The sequence below is a fragment of the Stylophora pistillata genome, chromosome 12 (assembly GCF_964205215.1).
Source record: "Stylophora pistillata chromosome 12, jaStyPist1.2, whole genome shotgun sequence".
In the NCBI taxonomy this organism is placed as follows: Eukaryota; Metazoa; Cnidaria; class Anthozoa; order Scleractinia; family Pocilloporidae; genus Stylophora; species Stylophora pistillata.
In genome coordinates this window covers 6267137-6295000 of record NC_142530.1, presented here as the reverse complement: position 1 = coordinate 6295000, position 27864 = coordinate 6267137, and the positions used below count along the sequence as shown (strand labels likewise).

The 27864-nt window shown below is 39.5% G+C and overlaps 3 protein-coding genes across 6 annotated transcripts in view; all 3 read left to right on the top strand.

Annotated features, from left to right (window-relative positions):
• The window catches only part of LOC148718560 (uncharacterized), an 11130-nt gene extending 4875 nt beyond the window's left edge, over positions 1-6255 (top strand). Inside the window, exons 6-11 of the mRNA XM_088741281.1 lie at positions 57-110; positions 1211-1770; positions 2260-2413; positions 2734-2766; positions 3885-4531; positions 4943-6255. Of these exons, the coding sequence (XP_088597407.1) occupies positions 57-110; positions 1211-1770; positions 2260-2413; positions 2734-2766; positions 3885-4531; positions 4943-5089 (1595 nt within the window). The 3' untranslated portion in view covers positions 5090-6255. The remainder of the gene's footprint in view (positions 1-56; positions 111-1210; positions 1771-2259; positions 2414-2733; positions 2767-3884; positions 4532-4942) is intronic.
• Positions 6256-6837: 582 nt separating this feature from the next.
• Positions 6838-19276, top strand: LOC148718559 (uncharacterized). 3 transcript variants are annotated; one of them, XM_088740366.1, is made up of 11 exons: positions 6838-6966; positions 8253-8472; positions 9076-9135; positions 9924-10216; positions 10716-10844; positions 11750-11803; positions 12389-12972; positions 13631-13784; positions 15865-15897; positions 17152-17831; positions 18240-19276. In XM_088740366.1, the coding sequence occupies exons 1-11, from the start codon at positions 6957-6959 to the stop codon at positions 18384-18386; spliced, it is 2364 nt and encodes a 787-aa protein (XP_088596492.1). In that variant the 5' UTR covers positions 6838-6956; the 3' UTR covers positions 18387-19276. The 3 variants fall into 3 exon arrangements, with proteins under 3 accessions (XP_088596492.1, XP_088596491.1, XP_088596493.1); XM_088740365.1 differs by having other exon boundaries at positions 6885-6966; positions 8241-8472; XM_088740367.1 differs by having other exon boundaries at positions 6886-6966; positions 8241-8472; positions 17191-17831.
• Positions 19277-20997: 1721 nt separating this feature from the next.
• Positions 20998-27864, top strand: part of LOC148718558 (uncharacterized) — a 70522-nt gene continuing 63655 nt past the window's right edge. For both annotated transcript variants that reach the window (XR_015993765.1, XM_088740364.1), the window contains exons 1-2: positions 20998-21112; positions 26352-26413. Coding sequence is in view for 1 of the 2 variants with exons in the window: in XM_088740364.1 (XP_088596490.1) it covers positions 26374-26413 (40 nt within the window). In the remaining variant the exon portion in view is untranslated. The remainder of the gene's footprint in view (positions 21113-26351; positions 26414-27864) is intronic.

Sequence of the window (27864 nt, the reverse complement as noted above, 5' to 3'; positions counted from 1 at the left end):
TCTTAGTCTAATGGAAGTTTTCTTATTATATGTCAATCTCCCTATATTTCTTTCAGTGCTTAGTACAATTGCACCTTGCCTCAGAGAGAAGCAAATTTTCCGAAGCCCAGGTATATATACCAAGATCTACATACTTATCATTGGTTACTGAAATAAAACAAATAATACTAATACCTACAAGCACACTTTTGCATTCTGCACATGTGTAGAGAGCAATTTGCCATACTTATCCCATCCATTTTAAATACGATTGGCCCCCATTGGTGCGATCTATTTGCTAATAACATGAACGCAAAGATTTCAACTCACTTGTTGGCAGAGAAGACGTCAAATAATCCTAAACAGAGCATTCACTCCCCTCAGTTTAATTGCCATTATTCATGCCCTCGTGTTGATACGATGAAATTGTAATCCACGCGCGGCCATGTGAAATTCGTTTTTATTAAAAACTGGATCATTGGGTAATGCAATTCAAGACTTTTAATTCGCTTAGCCATTATGGTATATGAGCCAATATACCCTAATCTAATATCTGTACTTCGTAACACCCAGTTTCTTCTTACAAAATAAAGTCGAGACGATTTTTCTAATATCTTGGGGGCATTTTTATTTATAAAACAATTATTCCACGAGCGCTTGTTGGATATGTGATGATTATAGCCAACTCGGCGCTACGCGCCTCGTTGGCTATCTATCATCTCATATCCAACGCGTGCTCGTGGAATAATTGTTAATTAGAACATAATAAAAAAGTGGATAGCTTTGAAGGTGCGCTCTGTTGAGCCATTCAAACCCCAAATATCATTTGATTTTTAACTCCAGACAACGCGCCCGTATTGTTGTAATCGTTGCAGGAATGAATGGTTTGAAATTATCTTTTTGTGCTATATTATCTCGCTGTTTTGTGCTCTATTATCAACGCCAGCCACCATCGCAGGTGGCTGGCGATGAATATTTACTTCGCCGCTTCCCGAATCGGTCATAATCCCTCATTAGCCATCTCCACTTCGGTGAATAGTATTTTAGTATTGCATTGCCTTGCATCTTGTAAAACTCATCTCTTAGCTCTAAATGGAGTAAAAATGAACAAATATCATATAACCAAACCAAACACAGAGAGTGGCCTCCTATATTTATCTTCAAACCAGCTTATTTTACTTGTGTGTTTATACTTTTCGAGATGTATATGTTCCTTTTTTTTTTTCCACAGAAACTTCAGAGTTGGGCCATTCACGTGGGATTTGTCTTCTTATAAACAACGTTCCAAATTTAACGGTGGAAGAGAAAAAGCTCAGCGACCTATTCGAGTACTTGTCCTTTCATGTGGAAGTCAGGAAAGGTCTTAACATGGTTGAGATGTATACAGTCGCCCAAGAATTTGCTGAGAAAGATCACAGTCACTTCGACATGTTTGCTGTTGTTGTCATGACCATTTCTGGTCAGGGCAATGAAATATATTGTGCTGATGGTAGGAACGCGTGCCTCGAACATGTTATGATGGAGTATACGACAACAAGGTGTCCCTCTCTACAGGCTAAACCCAAATTATTTTTCATTCACCGATTTTCACGGATATCGTTCGTTATCAACGATCCGCGTTCAAACCAAGCCCATGGCAGCTGTGTAGAAAATGACGTCGAGAAGTTTCCTTACTCTTCTATTAGTGCTAAAGACAGGTGCCCCGGAGAGGCTGACTTTCTCCTTCTCTGCGTGGAGTCCACCTCTCCAGCAGACGAAAACATCGGAGTCCCAGAGTCAATGTTTGTCCGGGTCAGTATCAATCGAAGGAAGGTAACAAGCTTGCCAGGTTCAAAGAAACTTCTAGAATGAGAAGACGCCTAAATTGCTCACTATGCGTACCTCTGATTGCAAACAACCGTTTGTGCTCACCCTGCTTTCAAACGCTAAAAACGATTGCAGTTTTTAGTGGTGGTCTTTTTCCTCAAATAAATATTCAGTTGAATGTCGTACGTAATCTGGGACTGTCCAGATTTTGCAGTTATTTCTAAACTCCTTTTGTCTTTTACTTGCCAGTACTCTGAGTTCTCGTTTGTTCCACATTATATCTTCCTTTGTACTGAGATCAATTTGGTTTTGGGTTTACGAAACTCAATTGTAAGCGCTTTAAAAAAATTAAGAAGTTAGGCTAGGGATGTGTACCTGCTCCAAAGTCTCGATTGCGTCCGTTTCTCCCCTCGGCGCACATTGATTTAGGCGAGATGGTACCTTTTTAAAGAAGACCAACTTTATCATTCACAGATGCTGGACGAGGTCGTAAGAAGATATCAGCACCTGTACGACTTGCTCGAGATTTTAACCTTAGTGAAAAAACGGATGGTGGACAGACAAAATGACCGATCCTACCTTCAAGTGCCGTATCTGACCCATACACTCAGAGCTAAGGTTCATCTTGGTAATATTTCCCTAAAAACAATTATTTTCGAATTGACAGGTTTATTTTAGTTTTTCAAGTTAAAACTTAATTTGAATTGGACGATTTTCAGAAGGAACAGATAGTAGGATCAGTTGTCGATCGCCAGCAGAGCATAAAGTGGGGACTATTGAAAATTGACTGCCAATTAACTGCTAATAAAGGGAGGATCGTAATAAATTACAGCACCTTAGGGGGATCAAGTAAATCTTATCGTGACGCAACCAGCAAAATCCTCCAACCACACCCCCGCCCTTCGTTGCAAAAAATAAAAAGTCTTCCCAAATTTTTTTGTTTTGTAGGTCTGTCACCGACATCGGCCTCAACCATTTCAGGTAAGGGTTCCATCATTCTTAGTTTGTCCGTTTAAAATTCCATCACAGATATGAAATTATCTTAGGCAGCTCTTATCGTTGCCTGCTTCTTCCCTTTCCTGTTTTTCCTATTTCCAATTTTTTTAATACCTGAATTGACGAGAATTTTCATTGCAGCGCTCAACGAAACTTCAATTTACTAGGCGAGAGCAAAAGTTGTATTTAATTCTGCTAACACTGTTACTCGGGATATATAACAACTTCGGTATTCACCGAAGAAGAGGTGCCCTATGGTGGATATCTACCGAGCCGCGAATAGTTAATGTTTTAATATACAGGAATTTATGCTAAAGTAGTAAAATAGTATAGCGAAAAAAAAAGATCATTTCAATTTAAATATTCATGCAACGATTACAATATTTTTGGAAGCAAATCCTGCGCGAGTTGCCCGGGGAATAGCGAAGGATATTCGGGTTTTAGTAGCCAATCAAAGCGCGCCTTTAACGTTATCCACTGTTTTAGTTTACTTAAAGGTCCTGGGCATGTTTTACATGACGATGAGGTAACCCGCCAAGCTGTAGTGGAAAAATAGCCTGTGTTTACATACAACCCTAGAGCCCCGGGATCCCGGAGTGATATTTTTGGCGCGCTTACAAATGTAACACGAACGTGACCCCGGCTACGCGCGGGTTGCCCCAACTTATGACGTTTGCATGGCAAATTGCAACCTCGGCTGACAGGGTTACCCTACCCGCCAGTCTGAACCACCCATCAAGGCGGGTTTACCATACCTATCATGTAAACGTGATCAAGATAAAATAAGAGATTATATTTACAGGTGGCTTACCTCACCTAAGTATGGTCCCCCACCTTCATGTAAATAGGCCCTAAATCAGATAAACTCGTTTGAAAACCTGCCAAACCAATCTGCTTGTTGTAGTGTGTGAGTAAATGAGCTTTGCTCCCGAGAAACGGACAGAAAAATATGTTAGTTGATACCATTATAAACTTTACCCGTTTCTGGCCACTGTAGGTGAGTCAGTCTGAAACAAAAACTCTTGGTCTGAGATGAGTTATGGGGCTCTCAGGTAGCAAGTTTGAATTCGTACAAAATGGCTTGTATCTTCCATTTTTTTTAGCTGTGACTCAAAGAGATTGTTATGAAATGAATCGGCGTCCTCGCGGATTGTGTATCATCGTGAACAACTTACACTTCAAAAACCAGGATCTGAATCGACCAGGAGCCGGAAAAGACGAGCAAAACCTTAAACATCTCTTCAAGGCTCTTTCCTTTAAAGTTGTTATCAGAAGGGATTTGACCAGTCACGAGTTAGAAAAAGTGGCGCAGAAATTTGGAGCTGTAAATCACAGCGGGTATAACGCGTTCGTGTTCATCGTTATGTCGCATGGGGGAGATCGTGACTGTATCCTTGGCGTCGACGAAGGGGAGACAACCGTGAAGAAGCTGATGGTCGAGTACCTTGAAGACAAGTGTCCATCACTTAAGGATAAGCCCAAAGTATTCATCATCCAAGCATGCAGAGGACGTCTAGTTGACTCTGATAAGTGTTCAATGTCCTCACCTCTTAATGATACTAATTCACAGGTGGTTGGAACGTCATCACAGGCACAGATAGGCTCCCAGCCATGTCATACTGCTTTCATTCCTGACTGCACCCTCCCAAGGGGCGTGTTTCCAACAGGAGCCGACTTCGTTTTGGCTTTTGCCGCTGCGCCGGGCTACGTAGCATGTCGAGATCCAAAGCGTGGCGCTTGGTTTATACAGGTAAGAAATTGCAAAACCTGAAGCTGCATGGTATTCCTGTTTCATGTCTCTTTAGTTTGTTCTGGTCCTCTATTGTTAGGCACCAGCTCCAGTACAAAGAGCTTAGAGAGCTTGAAGCTATCGTAAATACAACCTTGTCGGGTAGAACTTGATTGCTTTAACTGAAGAGACACTTTGATACACAAACAAGACGAAATGAAAAGAAAATTTGTGCACTGATTAAACTAGGCTGACTCGATCTGAGATAATTTTAAATTTATGTATTCCACAAGTTTTCCAATTTTGTTGCCCCTCCTTTAATCCCAAATACTTAGGCTGATACATTCACGTTATTTGCCAACCCAGCTCCCGTCCTTCTGTTTAACGGTTGTGATGCTTCCACATTTTTCCCCTCAATTATTATTGCAATAGGCTTTGGTGGAAGTGATCAGGGGACATCATCATCGTCATCACTTCCTTGACATGCTGACGGAAGTCACTAGATTGGTAGTGGAGCGCCGTAAATCTGTCCAGGTTCCCGCTCCTATGGATACCTTGACTAAACTTCTGTACTTGTGAGAGAGGACTGAGCCGAGCGATTCACTGTTAGTCATAGCGTCGTTTATACTGTTATTATGCTAGAAATTAGGACAGAAAATTATTGAATGTTCAATGTCGGCGAAAGCGAATGTTACGTAATAAGGAAGGATGCTTCATCCTTTCTTCAGTTAGATTGGGCCAAATTAAAAAAGGCTGGGCTCTAGGCCCTTAATTTTTCTTTTTGAACTCACATATCAACTAGGTTTAAGACACTACTGTAGTTGTCTTTCCCATCTGTTTAGGGTTTTATATTTTTTATTTTAGGTACACAAATTTGGTATAAAGTCTGCTCCAAAAATTTTCATTTTTGCTCTTAACAGGTTCTGCTTTTTTAACTTTGGGGCATTTTAACTTAAAGTGCTATGATACCCTCGCAAATGACGTTATAGAAATTCATATCGTGACGTTACCCTCTGGATGGGATTTTAAAGTAAACATAAGAAAAGATGTACATAAGATATACATAAGATATATCGTGAGAAAATTGTTTTTGTTCAAAATTAGTTGTAGGTTGATATCATTTTAGAATAGTTCGCTTTGAGTCAGGAAGTGTACATTTTGAATTGATTATTGTAATTTATGCATTATTAGTAGATTATGTGTTGTAAATAGTGTATCGTACTGAATTGTGTTGGAGAATATTGAAGAAACAATTACGTGCAGGAGAATATCGAGGAAAAAATTACGAAAAAAAATAGAATAGCCATTATATTCTCATAAAAATATATTATTGCGAAACAGAACGTAGACAACGTAGAAAATGATAAAAATGAGAAAAAATGAAAAGAACAGAAGGTAATTAAAACGCTCTTGAAACATGTCTCATGTAGTATTTTGCTGTTTGTCTAGGAGTTTTGCTTTTCATAAAATTTTTTTTCATCAACAGCCATGTCTATTACTATTTTGCTGTTTGTCCAGGAGTTTTGGTTTTTATAAAATTGTTTTTCATTAACAGAGATCTATCCAGCTTGATAGCAAGAAAACGCAAATTAAACAGTATGAAAAAATGGAAATAGTAAATTTCAAAGCACGAAACAGTACACCTTAATAAGAGTAAGTGAATGTAAATATTGTGAACTTTGTATACTGTATAATTAAATGTTTATAGTTTGGTCACTGAAGAAAATAAAGTGACATTGATTGTTGGTTGTATGTCAAATGTTTCTATTTTACAGTTTCCATTACTGAATTAGGCGAGCTCATCCAAAGACAGATTTGCGATATACTTCGGTTATCCTTGGCAGTCTAGTGAGCTTGATCGCACGATGGGATTCTAGTGACCCAATGCATCTCATTACCACTGAGTAAATATTTACATAACGACATTTATTGAATGTTGCAAATAATTTCACTTTACAACTTCCATTTAATAGCCGAGTTTGCCCAAAGAAAGATCTGCAATGTACTTTGGATATATCCAGAGGTCTCCTTTAACGAGATAGATCTTGCGACCGTCAGAAAGATCGTGACATAATTTAACTGGAGTGCTCTTGAGAAAAGAAAATTGTTCAAGTACACGGATAGACCTGTTTGGCTCTGCTTTGGAACACACTAGCTGTAGCTCTTTTCAGAGAATTTGAAAGGAAACACTTTTTGAGCTACTCCATCAAATCTAAGTATTTGTCACTTCAGCAGCAACAGAGGGGAAGGTTGAATATTTTTTGCTATCTTTTGTAACCATAAAATTCGGTGCACATCTATTGCGCTCGCATCAGCTTTCCTTCACTCGAGAAAGAGAGCAATCTGGGGAAGAGTGTCGCTTGTTGCAGTCTGAAGCCGCCATCATGACGGCTGTGGTAAGTTGAAACACAAACTAAAGCGATTCAAAAACAAATGGAGCAAAACAATGGAGCAAGGTGAGCTTGTTAATGTGAAGCCAGTGTTCGTTCAGTTGTATCTGGTGTAGAGAGGGACGACTAAACTGGCCGGTTAAGAATTAACCCATTTTGATCTTAGGAACTACACGCAACTTTTACTTTTAATTATTTATTTAAACCGTATGCATATGTGCAAGCTTTTCCGCATGGAAGTCAGACAAGTTGTGTTCTGCATCGAAATTTTGACATAAGCTCGGTCGAAATGTGCTAGAGAGCCGTAATTCCTAAGAATATACATTTGTTTTTCCATTTTTTTTCTTCTATTGTTGTTTTGTATTACGCCATACAAACTTTCGATCCTTCAAGGCAGTATCGGAACTGATTTCGCTGATGTTAATGAGCTACATGGACAGTTCGATGCACTCATTATCAATTACGTTAAATTAGGACGTTAAGGTAAATGACTTGAAGGAAAATTTACTTCTCGTTAGATTCTGCTTCGAGAATCAGCGAAAATGTAAAAGCGCAGCTTTGTTTATGTCTCAGTTTGACAGACATGTGATACACTTTGCCCCTTGTGCTGATCTTTGAGTAGGGGTTTTTCCCTTCGTCACCCGACTTTAATTTGCATTTTGCTTATTATTGTGTTGAACAATGCTATCGGATCGCCTTGCAGAGGGGGTAATAAATTAATTTGATCGGATTGTAAGAAATGATTATCATATAAGGGGCAAAATTACTGAATTGTGATTGGTCAAGACAGAGGGCATTTTTTCTTAATTTTTGTAATTGCCCCGGGCAAAATTACTTGAAAATGATTGGCTGAAAATCGCTTAGCAACGGCTGCCAAGGTAAAGAAATTTCTGTTTGTTTTGTAACAATGGCGTCCCGTTTTGCGCGAGATCAGTAAGAAAACATTTTGCCCCTTATATTATAAACAAGTAATCACATGGTTCCTCGTAAAATTAAGGATTAATATCACTTGTGTTTTCGGAAGTTGCAGAAATTGCCCGAGTCGCGCAGCGACGAGGGCAATTCCAGCAACTTCCGAAAACACGCGTGATATTAATCCTTAATTTTACTCGGCCTCATGCGATTACCTATACTAAGTGAACGCGACCAGGTGAATTTCTTAAACCATTTGGTGCGCAATTTCGTCTCTACATTGCAACCACTGTTTTACTGAGTTACAACTCGTTGGTTTAGATGTGCTAAGGATTATGAACCCTATGAAGTTTGTGACAAAGTTATATTGGAATTACAAAGCCGATGCACCTAAACTATATTGACTTTGAGCTAATTTTTAATTTGAGTTTACACTGTAGTATTTGAAGATTCAGCTTTTCGTACGTTGGAGCTAGTCCGTGGCTCCCAGCATTTTTCTGATACAACCCCGACAGTTTGGGTACAAGGAGACGTCTGGCCATCGTTTGGTGAAATTGTCACGAGATATCATCTGTGTGGTGCTTCAAAGCTGCGAGTATTTGTGGATTGCCTCGAGGGAAAATCGAGTTTGACCTATGGATTGATCTCTCCGCAAGGCAGGTAGGAACTAAGCCCCGATGCACACTATTCGAGAAAAAAAATTACATGAAAAGTATTCAGGGACCGATCTAGGGGAGGAAAGCAGGGAGAGCGTACCATCCTCCCTCTCTCCCTTAGTTGACCTGCGGCTTTCTAATACAACCTTTGCGGTTACATAAAATCTGCTGAACGGTTTGCCATGTATTTCCGCAGTTCACACTATGTTATTGCCTGCTCATAGGACTCATTTCTCGTTTGTGTTTGATATTTGTTTGCACCACCCGTCTGTTACGCCATTCTTTATCGGTGCACCCCATCCTATGAAAAATTCTGGATCCGTCCCTGGTATTACTATTTCTCTGGGTTAGCTGCAGGTCAAGGATTGTGATGCGTGAGGCAAAACATGCTCAAAATTATCATTTTGTATTTGGTCTTGCGCATTTGCGAACAATTTTGTGCATATGTTAGCCATACAGAAAGAGCCGAGATAGGGCTCTGTTGTCTTATTTGCTGCTCAACAAACTTTTGATGTTGTTTTATACATTGTGAATTGCGCTTTGTTGAAGTCTGTGTTTATATCTTAAATACGCTTAGCTGGAGTATAATTTTCTTGTAATTCCTCAGGAAACTTCAGATGCTGGGTGTTCAGAATGGAGAACATCTTCGACTGACTGGAAAACTATGGTAACTATCACTTTAACTTGGATTAGCTTAGTTTACCCTGCACTCGTATCTGTTTCCTTTTTATGAAGCGGAAGAAGCTTGAGCTGAGCGATGGAAACATGAAGGCATGGAGCGAAAATGAGCAATAAAGTTAAAGGCGCAGGGAGTAAGGGGAACGAAACAAAAGAAAAGCTTTTCGTTTAATGCAGACGATATTAAAGGTCGCCTTTTGTCCACGGACGTGAGGTAGGTTCGTCAATCGAAGCCATTCATGGAAACAGATCGATCCCTTGTCGATCCGGTATCAGAGATCAAATCGGGTCAAGCACTATAAGAACGGAGAATCATCGTCCCAAGAAATTTCACTCGGCTCATCAGTCAAAACGAAATTACTGCTTTTAAATTTTTTTGGCTCTGTGGTTAGTCAGTCAAAATTCGAATTTCAACCTTCTTAAGCTTCTCGAAGTTTGCTGACTGAGCCGTCGAACTCAAGTATTAAAATTACATCTAACTTAATGTGTGCTTGATCATTGGTATTCCGTTGATCAACGATTAGGTTCACGATCGATCGTATTTAGATCCCCTTTCAACAGCACTTCAATAGTTGGAAAAGTCTGGCGGCCCGAGGACAAAATAACTTCACGTTGCAGTTCTTTTAGCATAGGGTGATTTCTTTCCTCCCTTCGACAACCTATATGCCTTGTTTTATCCTCCCGAAAATGTACTCACCCTTCATGGGTGAGTCAAAGTAATCAGCGAACGATCACATTGCGAATACACCTGGTGATCCTTTGCATTCTTATCTTCAGGGGGTGGAGCAGCCAATGCAAGCAAATCTTTAAGAAATCATTTGACTCTAAGACAAGTTATGCCGCTTCTTCGCAAATAACACACTTCTATAACAGAGACATCAGAAACGGAAGTGTCTTGTGTATTTATCGTGACTTAAAGACCAATCGCGTCCACTTTGATATCAATGGAGAGGAAGAACGGGTCTGTTTTAGCAGAAGTGAACCAGACTTCTGGTATGGTTATATTCGCTTGAGTTCTACCGGAAGCGGAAGTAAAATTCAAGTCACACTCCTTCCGGAGGAAGATCAAGGTAAAAGGCTCCATGATCATGTTGTTATGAAGAACTTCTGGTTACCCAAAATAATATGATCTCAGTTTTTCTCTATCTCCCCGTCACCAGATGTGAAGAAAAAAAATTTTCCTTAAGATGCATGACTTTTATGGATGTTGAATAGTTATTTGCAATGTAGCAAGGGAGGGGAAAAATTGACATATTTAATGACGTAATCTCCATTATCCTCATATATGAAATATAATACCATATTAATAGAGTTGTGAAGTAGGATTATTACTTTATCTAGTCTGTTCCAAAGTAAGAAATTTTACACAAATGAAACTTGAATAACTACCAGTGGTACAACACATTTGTCCTCTCCCCCGATACGAATGATAATGCAAAGCATTCTAAATAAGGATTAGAACCAGAAAAATGGACAACAATCACAAAACCAACAACGAAAAAATATTTAGTCCGAAAGAAGTATTGGTAATCTCGTTGCTTAGGACCTTCTATTTCTGATGTTTTCTAGCTTACTTTGGTCCAAGTCCTCTAGTTCCTATCGAACCAGGACGCCAAGAGCCAGCAGATTTGGAAGACGTGGAGAATTCAGATCCAGGGTGCCTTCCCGTTGAAAGAATAGCGCAGGCAATGCATGCAGGTAAACAAGAGGACGTATTGGTCAGTTGCCATTTACTCAGCTCTGTTTAGATTTTGTACAGCAGTTGCTTCTTAAATTTGTTTTGGTTTTGACGCATTTAAACATGGATGTCGCGCAGCCCATGTGGAGCGTTTAGCCCTAATAAGTGCGTTTAAAAGATAGACAATACGAATAACCCATAATGGGTCAAGTATCAACCACAAGTTGATACAGTGTAATAAAAAACGACAGTTACTCATGATTACCTAAAATTTATGCGTCGTCTGGGCACAATTCTTTTTATAGGGGAGGGGGGGGGGTCAAACTGCCGAGTCCCCTTCATCTCCCTGCGTGGAACTCCCTTTTGATTGAGCGTTGTTAAAATAAAACCAAAAAAATTTGAAAAGTCATTCAGGAAATGGGTAATCATAAAAATGCTGACAAGAACTAGCTCCAATTCTAGAGCCTTTATGCGGAGAACTTCGTGTGCCCAATCCGACTTAGTTTCGCATTCTCATGGATGACAGGGAGTGCTGGTTTCAATATAAATGTTAGAGTAGCTAACCCTTTCATTCACAAGATCTCATTGGTTATTCTGCTTCACGGTCTGTTATACGATTCCTATTGCGGAAAATTTGGTATTAGACCAACTAGTAATCCCTTTATTGATATTCTTCTTTATTCTCATTACTTTTTTCTCTGATACTGTATTGGTATTGTGAGGAGATAGTCTGTCCTAATCACTTATGGGAGTTAAAGGGCTAGAGAAAATAGGTTGTCTGTTCAAACTCATAAAATGCGTGACACGCATACAATAATTATGTGCTGAACAACTTGTATTCGGCAATCTACGATCTCTGTTGGAAGGTTAATTAATGTCTCTTTACCTGTTTTTTATTTCATTTAATTTTTTAAATTTTTGTTAGCACTTTGTAGAGTTGCCCCGGACCCCAGAACAATGCAACTTTGCCAGAGACCAGGTAAGTCGATGAGAACAGTGTGTATGCGAATATGCATACGCGTACACATTGCAATACACATTCGATTTTACATACGTATGTGTATATTCTAGCAGGAGTTTTGAGAACCAAACTAGCAGTAATGGTCTCAAAGAAAAATCTTACAGGTCTCACCAAATGCTGTATGCATCAACCTTTTTTACTATGACGGCTATCTTTAAGTGAAAAAAAACAAAACAAAGAGACCAAAATAATCCACATACAGACCCTTATAGATACTTTTTCAAACACTGACTCTATTTCAACCTATTCCCCGCATGACCGCAGAAAACACGAGGCGAATGTAGTTCCATCAGCAGGAATATATATAAGATATAAATGTAACAATGCAGTTTTCAGATATACTACTTCCCAGGACCCCCAAATCTCGGTTCAGTTGCTGATAGGCGTTATGCCTATGCCTGTTCTACTTGTTGAGCGTCAGCATGAAAAAGCTCCGTTTTTACTGCTAGTACTTCGCTGGCGGGACGGACAGGAATCAGCGTCAGCCCCCATGGCATAAAAATCCCAAATTTGTTTGATTTGGTTTGCTATTATATTTTTTAGCGGAAACATCCCGGCTGAGTCACTACGTGGTGCACACATCTCGTCCGCGTGGAATTTGCCTTCTGATAAACAATGTTGCAAACTTAACTGTGGGAGAAGAGAAGCTCAACGACCTGTTTACATTCCTGTCCTTTACCGTGGTAATCAGAAGAGGTCTTCATAGGGAGGAGATGTACACTTTAGTCAAAGAATTTGCAAACAGGGATCATACTCACTTTGACACATTTGTTGTTATTTTCTTGTCTGTTTTTGGCCGGCGCGGTGAAATATCTTGCCCTGATGGCAGAAACGCGAGCCTTGAACAAGTTACGGCGGAGTTCACAGCATCAAGGTGTCCCTCTCTACGGGGTAAACCCAAATTATTTTTCGTTCAGCGTTTTAAAGCGACATCCTCTAGGGTCAATGATGAGTGCTCAATCTTCGCAAGTGGATGCTATGCAGAAAAAGATGCTGTGACGTTGCCTTTCATTCCTTCCAACGAGAATGATGGCTGCCCCGAGGAAGCCGACTTTCTGCTTATTTGTGTGACCTCTAAACATCCAGCTGATCAACCCAACGGAGTACCGGAGTCTTTGTTTATCCAGGTAAAGGACTAGCAATCATTCGTCACGGAAGGGAGTGGGGGTGGGAGGATTTTGTTTTAATTTGACACAACCAAACTCCTCCGACCCCCGAACCCTCGGGATAAATAATGGCTGGTGCCTAAGGATACGAATCAAGGCAAGAAATGAGGCTTAAATTATTATTCACCAGACCCGGTCGAGTAAAATTGATATCGATCTCTTGCAGCTCAAATAAACTAAGACTAATAGCATTGTGTAATTCATTAATGTCGATGAAAATTTTATATTAAAATGGGGACAAATTTCCTTGCCAACTTTAAAATGTTATCGTCGGAAACTCAGAGGAGAGGGACGGCAGAGGAAGGAAGTTGTGACAAAACTGCACGATTCACTTTCAATGATCGGGTAATTGCATGGAACGAACAGAAAGAGCATGGCCTTGGGAAAATGCCCAGAAAAAAAGAAATAAATGCTGACGTATCAGAGTAGGTTTTAGTCGTGGGTTTATCATTAGTGCTGCAATCGTGCCAATATTTAGAGAGCAATAATAATACAATCATCTCCCTTTACCGTTTTATCAGCATTCACTATATAACAAGAAAGGGATTTTTTAGCGAGAATTATTGAGTCAAGAAAGGAACTTTAAAGAACATTTACGTTTGCCTTAATTATTCAACAGATCTTGGACCAGGTCATAAGAAATTCCTGTCATCGATACCATCTGCTTGATATGCTGACTATGGTGAACAAACAGATGATGGATAGAAAGAATGACCTACCAAACACTGAAATCCCACATCGGAACCACACACTCAGAGCAAGAGTATATTTAGGTAACAAAACAATGCGCTGATCAATTTGAAGCGTGAACACCTCCCTCCCCGTACAACAGGGCTCGAAATTGCGACCGATACGGTCGCCAATGCGACTAAAACTTTTAACTTGGCGACTAAAAGTTCGAGTTTAGTCGCCACTTTCGCGACTAAACTAATTTCCTCTGATAAATAAAAGATTGTAGATGAGAAAAATTTCTTAAGTCTCGTTCCTGCGTTTCTGCTTTTCTACCGAAGGAAATGCAAATTAAGTCTGTTTACCTTTTAGCTAAAACTTGAAATGGCTTTCAAATTGCGTCTTCCGAGACGACATATTACAGTGGCTTCTTCATGGTGATCGCGGGCGCAATATTTTGTTGAAAAACTTCTGAATTTAAAATTAATCCTTTGAGAACAGGAGGTCTGGTACTAAATGCCTATCTGCCATGTTTGATAAATGTTTGATGCGTTCGTATCGCACGATTTCTTGCATGCGAAGTGACATATTTTCCTTGCTAAGGTAGCCCTGAAATTTTCTTATTACTTTTTTCGCTTACTGCTTAAGGTGAGATTGTCATGCAAAAGTCTTTCGGAGTTTCTTCTTTTGTGTTTTCATGTTTTAAGTCATTCAAGATCGAGTATTTCGGTCTACCCCACAATCGCAGCCACAATCCACCGGAAGCCGAACAACAACGCCAATTGAATAAGGCTCTAATCTGATTTCTGTTCTTGTACTATCTGGCGACAGCATTTTTGTACCTGGTGACCATTTTTTCTCTGAAAGTCGCCAAAAGGCGACTTGGAATCTTTTTTTAATTTCGAGTCCTGCCGTACAACCCACGGACATTTGACATTATCCATGCCCGGGGGGTGGGGGTGGACCACTGACGAGTCGACAACCTTAGAAGTTTACGGAAACGACCGTATATCGGATAATCAACGGTTTATTGATATAACTATTCGATCAGAAATCAACAAATTTCACAGCAGTTATTTGTGGTATTCACCTACGTTGAGATCCCTAAGAAATAAATAAAGAATTACCGTAGAAAACTCAAACCAAACCTACTTCTGTGGCGGGTTTCCATAAATTATGAACTACTGAACTGAAACTGCGGCTTGAATCACCGAACTCGGCGAACTTTAACTCCTGTACCTGGTAAGCGGCTGATTCACATTTTTCCTAAACGTGCTATGACTAGACAGGAAACTAAAACCATTCAAAGTGCAAATTGTTTTTAAGTGTCAATCAAAGTTTGCCTATTGTCCGTTAATAATTAATTCCGTTGAGAGAACATTTCGGGAGTTTGAACCTTGCCTGAAATACAAGTGTTCTTTAAATATGAAGATGTTGAAGGTAAATAGTTCACTTTTGCGGGCAAATGGCTCAGGAGAAGAGGTCTTCTAGGTCTAGATTTCTAACCTTGATTAATGTGTAGAAAGTCACGGTCGCTGATTTTGCTTTCTACACAAAAATTGTGTGGGGCAATAGGCCATTTTACAGTTGTGTACTTAGTTGCCAAGCCTTTGATTCAGAGTGAGGCTAAAGGTGACCTTGTTGTAATAGAGACCTGTATCTAGTTAGCATGATAACAAAGTGATTTACATTTGAAAGGCAGCAAGGTTTGTATCATAACAAGGTCATCTCTAGCCTCACTCCTATTCAAAGGCTTGGCAACCAAGCACACAACTGTAAAATGGACTATTGAGAACGAAAGTTCAATTGCCCGGGGGATTACCCGGGGGGATGTGGAAGCTTCGAATCGATCGACCATAGATCCTTTAAAATTGTGAAACAGTTGATAGTGTAGTAAAATTTTCTTGGTGAGAAGGGTCCTGTAAAGGGAGAATCTCGGTAACAATTACTGAGATTTTGAAGACCTTAAGGGACTGAAGTCATTAGTAGAGTCTGTTAGTGGGATGTCTTAAGTCTGGTTCCTGGAGCCTGATGGTCAGTTTTACCGTCAAACAATCAGCTGTAAAACTCCCATCTCAACTTAGCCAGCCCCCCCCCCCCGCCCTCCCAAACCCGTCTAAAACTTCAAGTTCAATGATCGTTTTTAATGTCAAAAGTTTTCAGAGTGAATGCTTTTTTTTTTAGGTTCAACACCGTCTTCAGCCCTTTTCACTCCAGGTAGGACTGTTCGAATTAGGTCTCTTGCCCCATTTACATCAGCAAAACATGTTTAGTTAAAAACCGGAGAATTGTCACACTGAATTTCAAGATTCAAGTAATCGTTAACTTGTGTTTTTAATGTGCTACATTTGAAGTCGACAAACATCGGTTTAAGCAGCTGCTACGAGGAAAAGAAAATTAAATCGAAATGAAGAAAACAGCTTTAAAACATGCTTTGGTGCAAATAGAGTCTCTGTCGTTAAGTAACTATCCTCTGGATTATAAATTATTATTAGTCTTTAAACTCCTTTTTCTCGACTAACTTCCAATATAATCTCTTTTCTGTCCACTTCGGGATTCGTCGAAAGTCGCCGAGATCGATACATTAAAAAGCGCACGAGAAGAGAGCGAGAGTGAAATTTAACCATCGAGACACCATTTCCAGTAAAACAATGTGAAAGGCAAGACATACAAGCGATGCAAAACTCATGACATGTAAACGATGCTAAACTCATGTTAAATTTAGGGGGGAAATGCCCATTACAAATAAATTAGTCATGGTAAAAAGGCTGAGTACAGCTCAATTTAGGGAGTACTAACCGGGCGAGATACTTCCAAGTAGCTGAGCTCGTAGTGCGAAGCTGATTTAAAAGTACGAGTTCAATAACCCCTGAATTGAACGACACGAAGTACGGTTACCAATTAATTGTGTCAATAACAAAATGCCAGAAATTCAGGAATGAAAATTCACTGAATGTAAGAGCGAGTTGGACCATTCATGTTTGTTTTGTGAAGGTGGAACTCAACCTTCTTGCTTAAAAATTTTCTTCATTTTGATTGGTTTGAGGTTTACTGGCCTGGCGCGCTTTTAGTGTTTTTAAGCACTAACAATTAAAATTGCTCTTGGCTGCTTAACCGTTCGATTTGGTCAGTCCGAATACAAGCGTTTGACAGATAGAATCAGACAGTTTGGACTTGAAAGGGCCAATTAAGCCACATAAGGTCAATGAACCGTAAGAATGACTGGCTTCTAAATTCTTCCTATATAATCATCCTCGAGTCAAACATTAAGGTCATGAGAATAAAGGAAATGATCACCAATTTTTGGAAGCTCCTGATTGTCAATCAGATCATTCTTGAGAGTACCAGTAGAAATGTAAAGAGAACAGTGTAGAAAAGATTAATACTAGTGTGTTGGCGTAAATAGTTAAGAACTACAAACATTCGAGCTTTTTTCTTATTGACACGATTTATGAATGAAATTTATTTCAATGGCTGGTAAACTAGAGCTTCAAATTTTTTCATCTGTAGTCCAGCAGGATAGCTATGAAATGAACAAGTATCCTCGAGGATTGTGCCTCATCGTGAATAACGTCAACTTCCAAAACAAGGACCTGAATCGACCAGGAGCCATCGAAGACGAAAATTGCCTCAAACTTCAATTCAGAACGCTCTTCTTTAAAGTGATTATCTGGAGAGATTTGACGAGCCACGAGTTGGAGAGAGTGGCACAGAAGTTTGGAGCTACAAATCACAAAGCGTATGACGCGTTTGTGTTCATCGTCATGTCGCATGGAGGAGATCGCGATTGCATCTTGGGCGTCGATGGAAGGGAGACAACCATGAAGAATTTGATGTTCGAGTTCCGCGAGAAAAAATGTCCATCACTCAGGCATAAGCCCAAAATATTCATCATCCAGACTTGCAGAGGATGTCGAGATGACGCTGATAATTGTTCAATGACCTCAACTACTAATGATATTAGTTTACAGGTGGCTGCAACGACGTCACAGACACAGATAAGCTCCCATCCATGCCATACTGCAGTCAGTTCTGACTCCTCCCTCCCGAGGAGTGTGATTCCACCGGAAGCCGACTTTGTTTTGGCCTTCGCCACCGCGCCGGGTTACGTATCTTATCGAGATCCGGAGCATGGCACCTGGTTTATACAGGTAAGAAATTGCAAAAGCTGGTGCTGTACGTTATGGCCAGGTCTTTTCTCATTCGTTTGTTCTGGTCTACTACTGTCAAGCACCAGTTTCGCTTAGAATTTGGTGCTCGTTTATAAAACTAAGATACAGCCTCGTTGAGTAGAACTTGATTGCTGTAAGTGAAGAGATACATTGTTGCACAAACGAGGCGAAAATAAAAAATTGTTTTATGTACAGATTAAACTAGGCCGACTTGAGCTACGATCATTTTAAATTTCAAACGAAATATCCTTTTGCCAACCTAGCTTGGTTTGTAGCAGAAGTTTTTTTCTTAAGTTCCCAAGACCTTTGGCTTGGTTTGTCCGCAAATGGTTCTTCCTCCTGATCGGTGATGTCTCCTCATTTTATTATCCTTCATTATTGCAATAGGCTCTAGTCGAAGTGATCAGGAGAGATCATCATCATCATCACTTCCTTGAGATCTTGACAGAAGTCACTAGACTGGTAGTGGAGCGAGTCAACTCTGTCCAGGTTCCCGCTCCTATGGATACCTTGACTAAATTTCTGTACCTGTAAGAGGGGACCAAATCGAGCGATTTACTGTTAGTCATAGCGTCGCCTATACTGTTATTAGTTAGAGAACTAGACCGAAAATTATAGAATAGTTTAATTTATGTACGTGGAAACGGATGTTACCCAATAAGAAAGGATGCCTCATTCTTTTTTGATTCCAATTGGGTCAAATTTAAAAACAAAAATGGCTGCAGGCTTTTTTCTTTTTTAAGCCACTTAAGACGCTAGATGTCTTGTACATCTGTTTAGGATTTTTTTTTTTGGATTTTGTGGAAAGGTTATACCCTATACGTTTTCGTCTTTGTTACTACCTGTTTTATAGACTCTTTTAACTTTGAGGTATTTCAACTTAAAGTACGTACCATGGTGCCGTCGCGAATGGCGTTGTATAATTTTTTAGTATCACCCTAATTATTCATCATGACGTTACCTTCTCGATGGGATTTTAAGATGACCTCAAAGAGTTATGAGAAAATTGTAGGAAAGTTAGCAAATTTTCAAATAAAACTATCATTTTATTCCGAAAAAAATGTTTTATTGTGCAACAGAACGAGGAAAATGATGTGTTAAAAGAAACAGAATAGTGAATAGTTAGTTCCACTCTGAAAGGAACAGAAGTTAATTTAAACACTCTTGAAACATGTCTGTAAGTATTTTTCTGCTTGTCCAGGAGTTTTTGCTTTTTATAAAATTGTTTCTCATTGACAGAGTTCTATGGCAGCTGGATAGAAAGGAAAAAACAATCTGTATAAAAAAGGAAATTGTAAACCTTAAAACTCTAAAGAGTAAACATTAATCAGAGTGAGCAAGTGTGAACATTCTGAACTTTGTATATTGTTTGATTCAATGCGCATAGTTTGGTCACCAAGGAAAATAAAGTAATATTAAATTTTGGTGGTATGTAAAATAATTTCATTTTACAACTTTCATTAAATAGCCAAGTTTTCCAAAGACAGGTTTGCAATGTAACTTGGGTATCCTTGGTGGTGAAGCGAGCTAGTTCGCATGGTGCGATGAACCCGACGTCTCTCACTATCATAGTGTAAATATTTGCAGCAGAGCGACATAATCTGTGGCGATTTATGAGTCTTTGGAATCTGAGTAAGCCTTTGAAACCGCCAGCTTTAGCTCCGTAATCTTCTAGATAAAACTGTAGAATACCTTGCATTTTAATGTTAGAACGACCGTGGCATGATCTAAAATACAATTCTTCAAGTAAAATGGATAGGCCCCTTTGACTCTGCTTTAGAGCACAATTGTTTGAGCTACTTCATCAGCTAAATATCCCTTGCGCAGTCATTTAAATTTAAAATTCGGAGCACATCTAGCGTGTACGCATCATTATATCAGGAATAATATTCATGACATCATTAGTCGACCTCATAAAAGGCGTCCCTTTAAAAGAAAGAGAAGAGCCTGGGGAAAAAATTGGATTGTTTTGCTCTTCGAAGCCGCGATTCTTGGGGAGACAATTTTCCACGGGCGTAGACTATAGAGGGAGGGTGAGTCCACAACGAAAAATAAAGGAGTCAGCGGTACTAAGTAAAAAGATACTGGAAAGTGATACGTAACTTCCGATTCCCGTCTTTGAGTATCTCATATTTTCGCAAGCTGGCGGCAAAATCGTCTCACGTGGCATGCGAGGTCGATGTAATGGCATGGCTCCCTCTGTCACCAAGGACAGCATAATGGAGAAAGAAATCAGATTCTTGCGTGAAAATTTTGACGCTGTTCGCTTTTCTGACGGTTACTGTTTCGCAACATACAGTGGTGACGCCGAAAGTATAAATGATCAATTTGATAGGTATCTTTCCTTAAATTGAATTTCGTTCACATAGCAAAGTAAGTACTGCACTGCTTTGCAAATAGGCATATATCTCATTAAATTTTTGTCGATTTGTTTCGTGTGCGGAAGTGGTTTTTCATGTAATATTTTGTGTTAATGCTTTTTTTTTCTTTCAGTCGCCGGAACACCGCAGTTTGTAAAATATGCGAAGAGGACGATAATGAGGACTGATTGGGCTGTGACCGATGTAGACAATTTTTTCATGCTAGCTCTCTAGGTGTAGACTTCGCTTCCTCCCTCAGTGAGACATTTTATTGGAAATCATGAATTAATCAATAAAGTCAGGGGTCACTAAAAGGAAATGTGACGCAACTCAGAAGTGACCAGAAACAGTTTTAAAGGCTACTTTATAATTGTGCAGATAAGGCATAGGGCAGCAAAGGACACGTGACGAGGGCAAAAATTATTGAGACTCGTAAAAAGTGAGTGACTGAAAGACACACGTGATGCGTGAATCTATGCAAAAAAAAAAGCATGGTTAAAAGAAACCTTAAATAAAATATGGCGTGTGAATGTTGATTAAAATTCGTGCGTGGAACGGGATCAGATTCCCTCCTTTGCTACCCTCAAGGGAGGTAGAGTTTCACATATGATCATGTAGAAGAGACTATAGCAGTCGATAGCAGTCTTTCGTGACGGAAGGCGAATTAGACCTCGCATGCCACTTGAGACAATTTTGCCGCCAGCTGGCAAAAGTGTGACCGGAACTTGTTTTGGGTTGACCGATCGGAAGTTGCGTATCACTTTCCAGTATCATGCTTAGTACCGCTGACTCCTTTATTTTTCGTTGTGGACTCACCTTCCCTCTACGCCCGTGGAAAATTGTCTCCGCCATCTTGAGGGCTGTGGTCTAGATGTGAATTATGGAACAGGCGACATAGAGGTACGTTAAAACAGTTGTCGTAGGTTGTTTCGATATGATGTTGGACCTTTCGTAGTAAATTAAAACATGACCTAAAGCGGTACTTCATGTCTTTTAGAAAAACAGGAACGACTTTGTATTCGTAAGTCCGCATAGATTTAATGGAATTTGGCTAATTCTGATTCCTCGCGATATGGACCTAAATTTCTCCAACTTGAGAAGTCAGTAATGATACAGTTCTCATAACTACCTCTGAAGACAAAGTTTGTGTCCGGGTGATATTATATTAGTTTGATATTTCGTTATGTTTCGACATCATCGATCATTTGATGTTTCGACATGTTTCGACAAGATGTAGGACCTTTTCTCGATTATTAGTTCTTATTAACCGAGCGGGAGGTCTGTATGGGAGAATCTTGACCGAGGTCGCCAGTACAGACCGAATGCAGTGAGGTCTGTACCAGCGACCGTGGTCTACACTTTAAGTGTAGACCCCAGGGGTTTTTGCCGATGAATTTTGATTTTAGAATCCTAACATTTTTAGTCTGACGTTGTAACGTAAACTTTACAAATGAACAAGCATGCAGACAACATGAAATTACTTTTAATTCAAATTTTTAGAAAACTATTCGCACCATAACTTTGAGCTTTAACAGGATGGGGTCTTAATATGCGGTCAAGACTTCAATTCTGAGGGGACATTTATTTATTGGTAGAAACGTATTTCCGCTTTAGGATAGTTTTGAGGAATATATGTCACAGGAATTGTACCAGTTGTGCCTTTATCGTTCAAAATGAAACAGACCGTGGAAAGTGATGGCCATTGTGAAGCACACACTGCGTGTTTAATTTTGGCTCCGTTAATTGAAAGAAATGCAAGCTTCATCGTGGACAAATTGAATTTAGTAAACCCCAAACTTGATTTTTGATGTCAACAACGCTTGCATCATATTTGCCTAATCAGACTGAAAGTGTACTTGTTGTAAACAAGTTATCTTGTTTAATTCATAATGTCTCTGTGTGTACGGTTTAGGATAGATATCATTGTCGGATATAATCGATTTTTAAAACTTTACCGAGAATGGCTTGGTCGACATAGGCGAAAATTACCCCATTTGGTGGAGTCACCGTCTGCACATGTAAACTAGGAGTGGAGCATCAGAAACATTTTAGGGATGGTAATTTTTAGGCTAAACTTTTTATGCTTTTATCATATTTTTAATTCACGTTTTGCGGGTAGGAATTTCGAAGCCTGGAGTGTCTCGCTGGCTGCTTGCGTGACAAGATGTTTTTTTGTTGCGCCACTCCTCGGTCTTGCACCTTTAATTCGCATTACGCACTCATTTGAAACCTTCATTGATATGAGCGGCTCTAGCGATCTATTCCGCTTATTTTCTCGGTTTGAATCAATTAAGGTTATTATCACCGAGATTCTCGACGTTTATTAAAGAGAGTCCAATTCATACTTCTGATATTGTCGTGTAGATCAAAGACTCGTTGATCTGAAGCCGAACTCATCCGTGACCTATTGAAATGATTAAATTACGCATTCATTTCAACTCTGCCGGTGGATTAGCGACTAGCCATACTTATGATATACTTTCTGTTTTATCAATGAATAAAGGCTGATAGTTTCGAAAGAAACTGTTTGGGGCTGCCTCGGTGGGAGTAACGAAATAATTTGGATATATCAACAAAGTTGAAATGGTAAATTGGCCACCGTAATGATTACAAAAGCTGACGTTTCGAGCGTTAGCCCTTCGTCGTAGCGACGACGAAGGGCTAACGCTCGAAACGTCAGCTTTTGTAATCATTACGGTGGCCAATTTACCATTTCAACTTTGTTGATATATCCAAATTATTTCTGTTTTATCCCCTACGAATCAAACAACCATGGAAAAGGTTTTTTTTTTTTGAAATCTCTATTAGGAATCCCGACGCATGCATGTTCTCAGCAACGTCTCACCGCAATGTGGAATTTAATCTCGATAAATTTGTGAAGTGTTAAGAACATTCGATAGCGAGCGGAACGACATCTGAAGAATGTCGCTGGCTTACCCTACCGCACACGAAAAAAAGAGCAAACTAGTTTGGTGTAATTGAAAAATGATAGACTGAATGCAAATATTGTATTTTTCTATCTTACAAGTAAAGGGAGGAATAAGTAGGTGGTCGTCATTGGAGAGGGGGAAAAACCTTCAAATCACGTGAGACAACAAAGAAAACGAAAGCTAGATTTTGAGGCACAAAGGTTTCAAATTGTGCATTGTATGAAACAGACTCCCAGTCACTTGACATAGGCCGACAGTATTTCAGCATACCTTGACAGTCTTACGCCGCTTCTAATGAGATGAATTGCCAACTATGAGGACCCGGCGTGTCCAACATATCGTAGGACATTTCCAGTTAAATGATTGAAGTGATACCGAGTAATAAATTTTGAAAGTACACAACCTTGATTTAAATTTCTCTGACAGAAAAATAGTTTCCAGTTTAAGAACTCAATTTCTAGTTTTTAACATTTTAAACGTGACTTTCTGAACGCTGCCTTTATGAAACATATGCCATGCAATCCAATTAATGACCCTCTCAATACAGAACTGAGGTTCACAAAATCAGAAACGCTTAGACATCGCTACGATTGATTCAATATCACCTGTCATACTTGACGATAAAGCTTTTTGATGGGAAAGAATACTCTTCATTTACATTTTTATCTGCTCTATCTACAATGAATCAGAGGTTTCTTATCTTAAGGGTCTGCAGAGGTGTGTCTCAAGTGTGTTGGTTAAACTGATGTTCATGGCAACAAACTTCAAACTAATCAGTAAACCTTCATTGTTCAGACCTTTCTTTATTTGAGAAGCTTGCCCGCGCATCATTTGTAGTCATAAATATACATAGTAAGATCCTTGTTAATATCTGAACAACTGACGCATCAGTAACTAGCTTATGAAACAAATGCAAATGTGGGGAACCACTTCCTTCCGGAATGCAACACAGCTTTGATGAATACCTCACACTGCTAGCATTGCATTTCTTCGCTTTGAATAACGGAGGCGCCGCACTAAATGTAACTAAACGTTGTCACGTGATTATGGTTAGCCTGTCCATGCACTCATATTCAAACCGCTTGCTAAGTCATACAAACAATTTTTTATGTCACTTGAAGCTTTGGATGGGACGCGTGCGTCGGTTTTGAAGCAACAAGGTGTCACAAATGAGGCTTTGTTTGAGAGTAGATATTATAGACGGAAATTCTGTCCAAGTAGGCTTACATTTTAAAAATTATATTCAAACTTCAGTTCTCTTTTTCATTAAGCTCTAACTCTCGCAGGCATTCAAAACGTTACATTCGGCCTCGAGGACCGTGTTTCCCGCGGGTTTTTTTGTCCCGATGAATGTTCATCACTCTGCCTAAGCTAATATGTATATGAGAACGATCCTTCGCAGTAAAGCACTATTTGAGCAATAGTGAAAATCAGACCTGAAAAAAATTTCAGGCCTGTACGGGTCTCGAACCACTGACCTCTGCGATACTAGTGCAGCGCTCTACCAATTCACACATATGTTTCATATGTTTGTTGTTGTTTGATTTATCATCTACGGGTTTATATCGAATTAATTTGATGGCCTGCTCCCAGTTGGCTTGTTAGCTCAATTGGTAGAGCGCTGCACTAGTATCGCAGAGGTCAGTGGTTCGAGTCCCGTACAGGCCTGAAATTTTTTTTTCAGGTCTGATTTTCACTATTGCTCAAATAGTGCTTTACTGCGAAGGATCGTTCTCATATACGTCTCATAACCGCAGTTCACACATATGTTTCATATGTTTGTTGTTGTTTGATAAGCTAATATGTAATTAGGGCTTTTTCCCGTGGACCACGCTATTTATTGCATCATTTCAGTTATCAAATATGCATAATTCCTTGTAAGCAGTTCCTAAAGAAATTTAAGCTAACAGCCTGTTTTCGTAAGAGGGCTGAATGACCGGAACTGGTCCTCATTATTAAGTTGCATTGCAAATAAAATATGTAATTTGAAAGCACTAAGGGAATTCATATATCCATTGAAAGATGGACGCTTCAATGATATCACCGCGGGGAAAGTGTAAATCTCTTTTATTTGAAATGTGTATTGGATGCGTGACAGTCGATATGCCTCACTTTTTTTTTTCCTTCTTCTGTTGAAAAATTAGCAGGGCTAGGAAGCATCGTGGTTCCTGTCAAATGATCGTATCATCCCACTGAGTGCAATTATTAGACATGAGATGGCGTTCGATTTGAAAGTCTCGCTGTATTTTCTCATTCTCACCATTGTCAAGTGGATAAGTCAGGGATCGACACTAACTTTTCAACTTAGCCAGGTGGCAAGTGACAACGTAGATGTTACAACAATTTCAGTTTGTTTACTAGCCAAACTGACCAGTGGAAACCGAAAACCACTAGCCCAAACTTAGTCTCTACTAGTCTGTGGCCAGTAATAATGTGGCTAGTAATAATAATGTTTCGAATACACTGATCTCTACTATATCACCTGAGTAATTATACCAGTAGAAGTTATTCTTAAATATAGCGTTAGACTGCTAAGGATACAATATTTCAGCCTTAATTGAGCTCCAGTTAAACATATGCTAAAAAGGATACAATATTGTTGATGAGGAAAATCGTGTAAAAGCTGGGTTCTGGTTGTCTCGGGGTGAAAGCTTCTAAAGAAACTGTGATGCTGCGTCGGAGGGGGTAGCAAGGTAAATTGGCAGATCAACTAAGTTGAAATTGTAAATCGGCGACCGTAACGAGTTAAAAAGCTGACGTTTCGAGCGTAAGCCCTTCGTCAGAGCGATGACGAAGTGCCAACGCCCGAAACGTCAGCTTTTTAACTCGTTACGGTCGCCAATTTGCAATTTCAACTCAGTTGATATACCAAATTCTACTTGTCTAGGTCTGGCCCCGATTGTGCGAAGGTTGGATAACGCTATCCACTGGATAAAACTCTATCCGGTGGATAACATTGTACCTTTTGCTATCATTTATCCGCTGGATAGCGATTTATCTGTTGAATAGTGTTATCCGCTTTTTATATGACTGGGCCCTGATGATTAGAGTGGTTTAGTTATGGAACGTTAATTAAATTCTAGTCAAACAATAAGTTTGCTACAATTTGGTGCTCTTTTCACAAAGAATAGCCAATTCCGTCTCTCGGTATTTATAGCTTTTGCAATCATCATTTTATCCTTCAAGTTTTGCCCAATTTCTGATTTTAGGGCTCAAGATATTTAGCCGAATATGGCGACTGGGGCAAGCAGTTCTGATGACTCTGATGTTGGTAAGTAACAAGGGTTTTAATACATGGGAGAGCTTCAGGCTGACGTTATGGCTAAATTTTTAATGTATTTTTGCCAAATGATGAATTATGTTATTATATCAACTGGGGTGTTTTACAAATATTTCCTGCCCTGAGAAAAGCAGTAACAGTGCACTTGTAAAATAACGAATTTTTTTTCGTTTGTTTGATAACGCCAATGAGTTGCTGACACGTCACTCATTTTTCGCGCCACTCTGTCATGTTGATAACTGAAGGCCCGGGCTGGAGAAGCGTCTAACTGTTCTGATCCATGCCAAGGTCATTTGTCCAGATTTCATATGATTGCTAAAACACTGAAAAATTCGTAACGCTCACCGAAAGTGACGTTCAAAATCTCCTAAGGGCAGAAGAAAACGTTATCTGGAGCCTTATCGCCCACGCACTTAGCGAAATTCCATGTCTACGCGTGCCCATGTATTATTCTCCATTAAATTCCTTAGTAAGATACTGACCTGAGTGGTTTAACGGCAAATAAACGCTTGGACTAGAAGTAAAGTGAACGGCAAAGTAAAACGCCCTCAAAGGAGCACGGGGCAACGGGCAGCTAGTAAAAAACAGTTTCAAGAAAGTAGCTATTCAATTAAAATAAGTTATTTTAATTGAATAGCTACTTTCTAACTTACAGAGTAGTCTCTAACATCTTGACAACTTCCAATGTCTTTCTCATATGGCTCTAGTCCTGCGCTGGGCGGTCAAAGTCCCAAAGGCTTCCGAGCTAATCTCTGACAAGTGTGAAAAAATCTTAAGATACAAATCGTTTTGGTAATATTCCGTTTGAGAATTGGTGTACGGAAGTAAAGAACCAATGGACGCAAAATTTCTCGTTACAAACATTTATCACATGTCGGTCATGTTATCTTGTTTTTTCTTTCTGTGCGGCTCACACGAGGCGTGTAACGCCGCACTAAGCCAGCATCTAGCCATAATATATCCTGATGGATGTCCCGGAAAATTTTTCCCAATTGCTGTTGCTGGAATATTCATTTTATTTCTAGAACTAGAAGTTGTTTAGGAGCGTTCGATTCCTTAAATTTCATTGTTCCTCAATTTCATTGTTCCTCAATTTCATTGTTGTTCTTGACCGAAATTAAACCTTGCATTATGCATGTTTGGGACTTGCGTTGTCGATAACTGTACCTTTACCTATATGATGTCCTGACAGCCCATTGTGAAATGTATCCCAGCGAAATTTCCTTGTTTTATTTCCTGCAAATAGAGTACTTCTTTATCACCTGCAGGGTATGTTGCGTTTTCCTATGTGTGATATGCGCTCAGGAATTTGAAATCGACGAGGGACTCTGTTGACTTTTAAAAGGTGTCTCTATTTTCTCTACAAAATTTTTATCATAATTTTGAACTATTTAAACTTTGGTTTCAAAGTCCATTTTACATGAAATTGCGCATTCAAGTGT

Bases quoted from the DNA above. Each gene is read 5' to 3' on its own strand.
- LOC148718559 (XM_088740365.1), top strand. The intron at 9,136-9,923 runs GTAACTATCACT...TCTTATCTTCAG, and splicing joins CGACTGACTGGAAAACTATG to GGGGTGGAGCAGCCAATGCA. The intron at 12,973-13,630 runs GTAAAGGACTAG...ATTATTCAACAG, and splicing joins CGGAGTCTTTGTTTATCCAG to ATCTTGGACCAGGTCATAAG.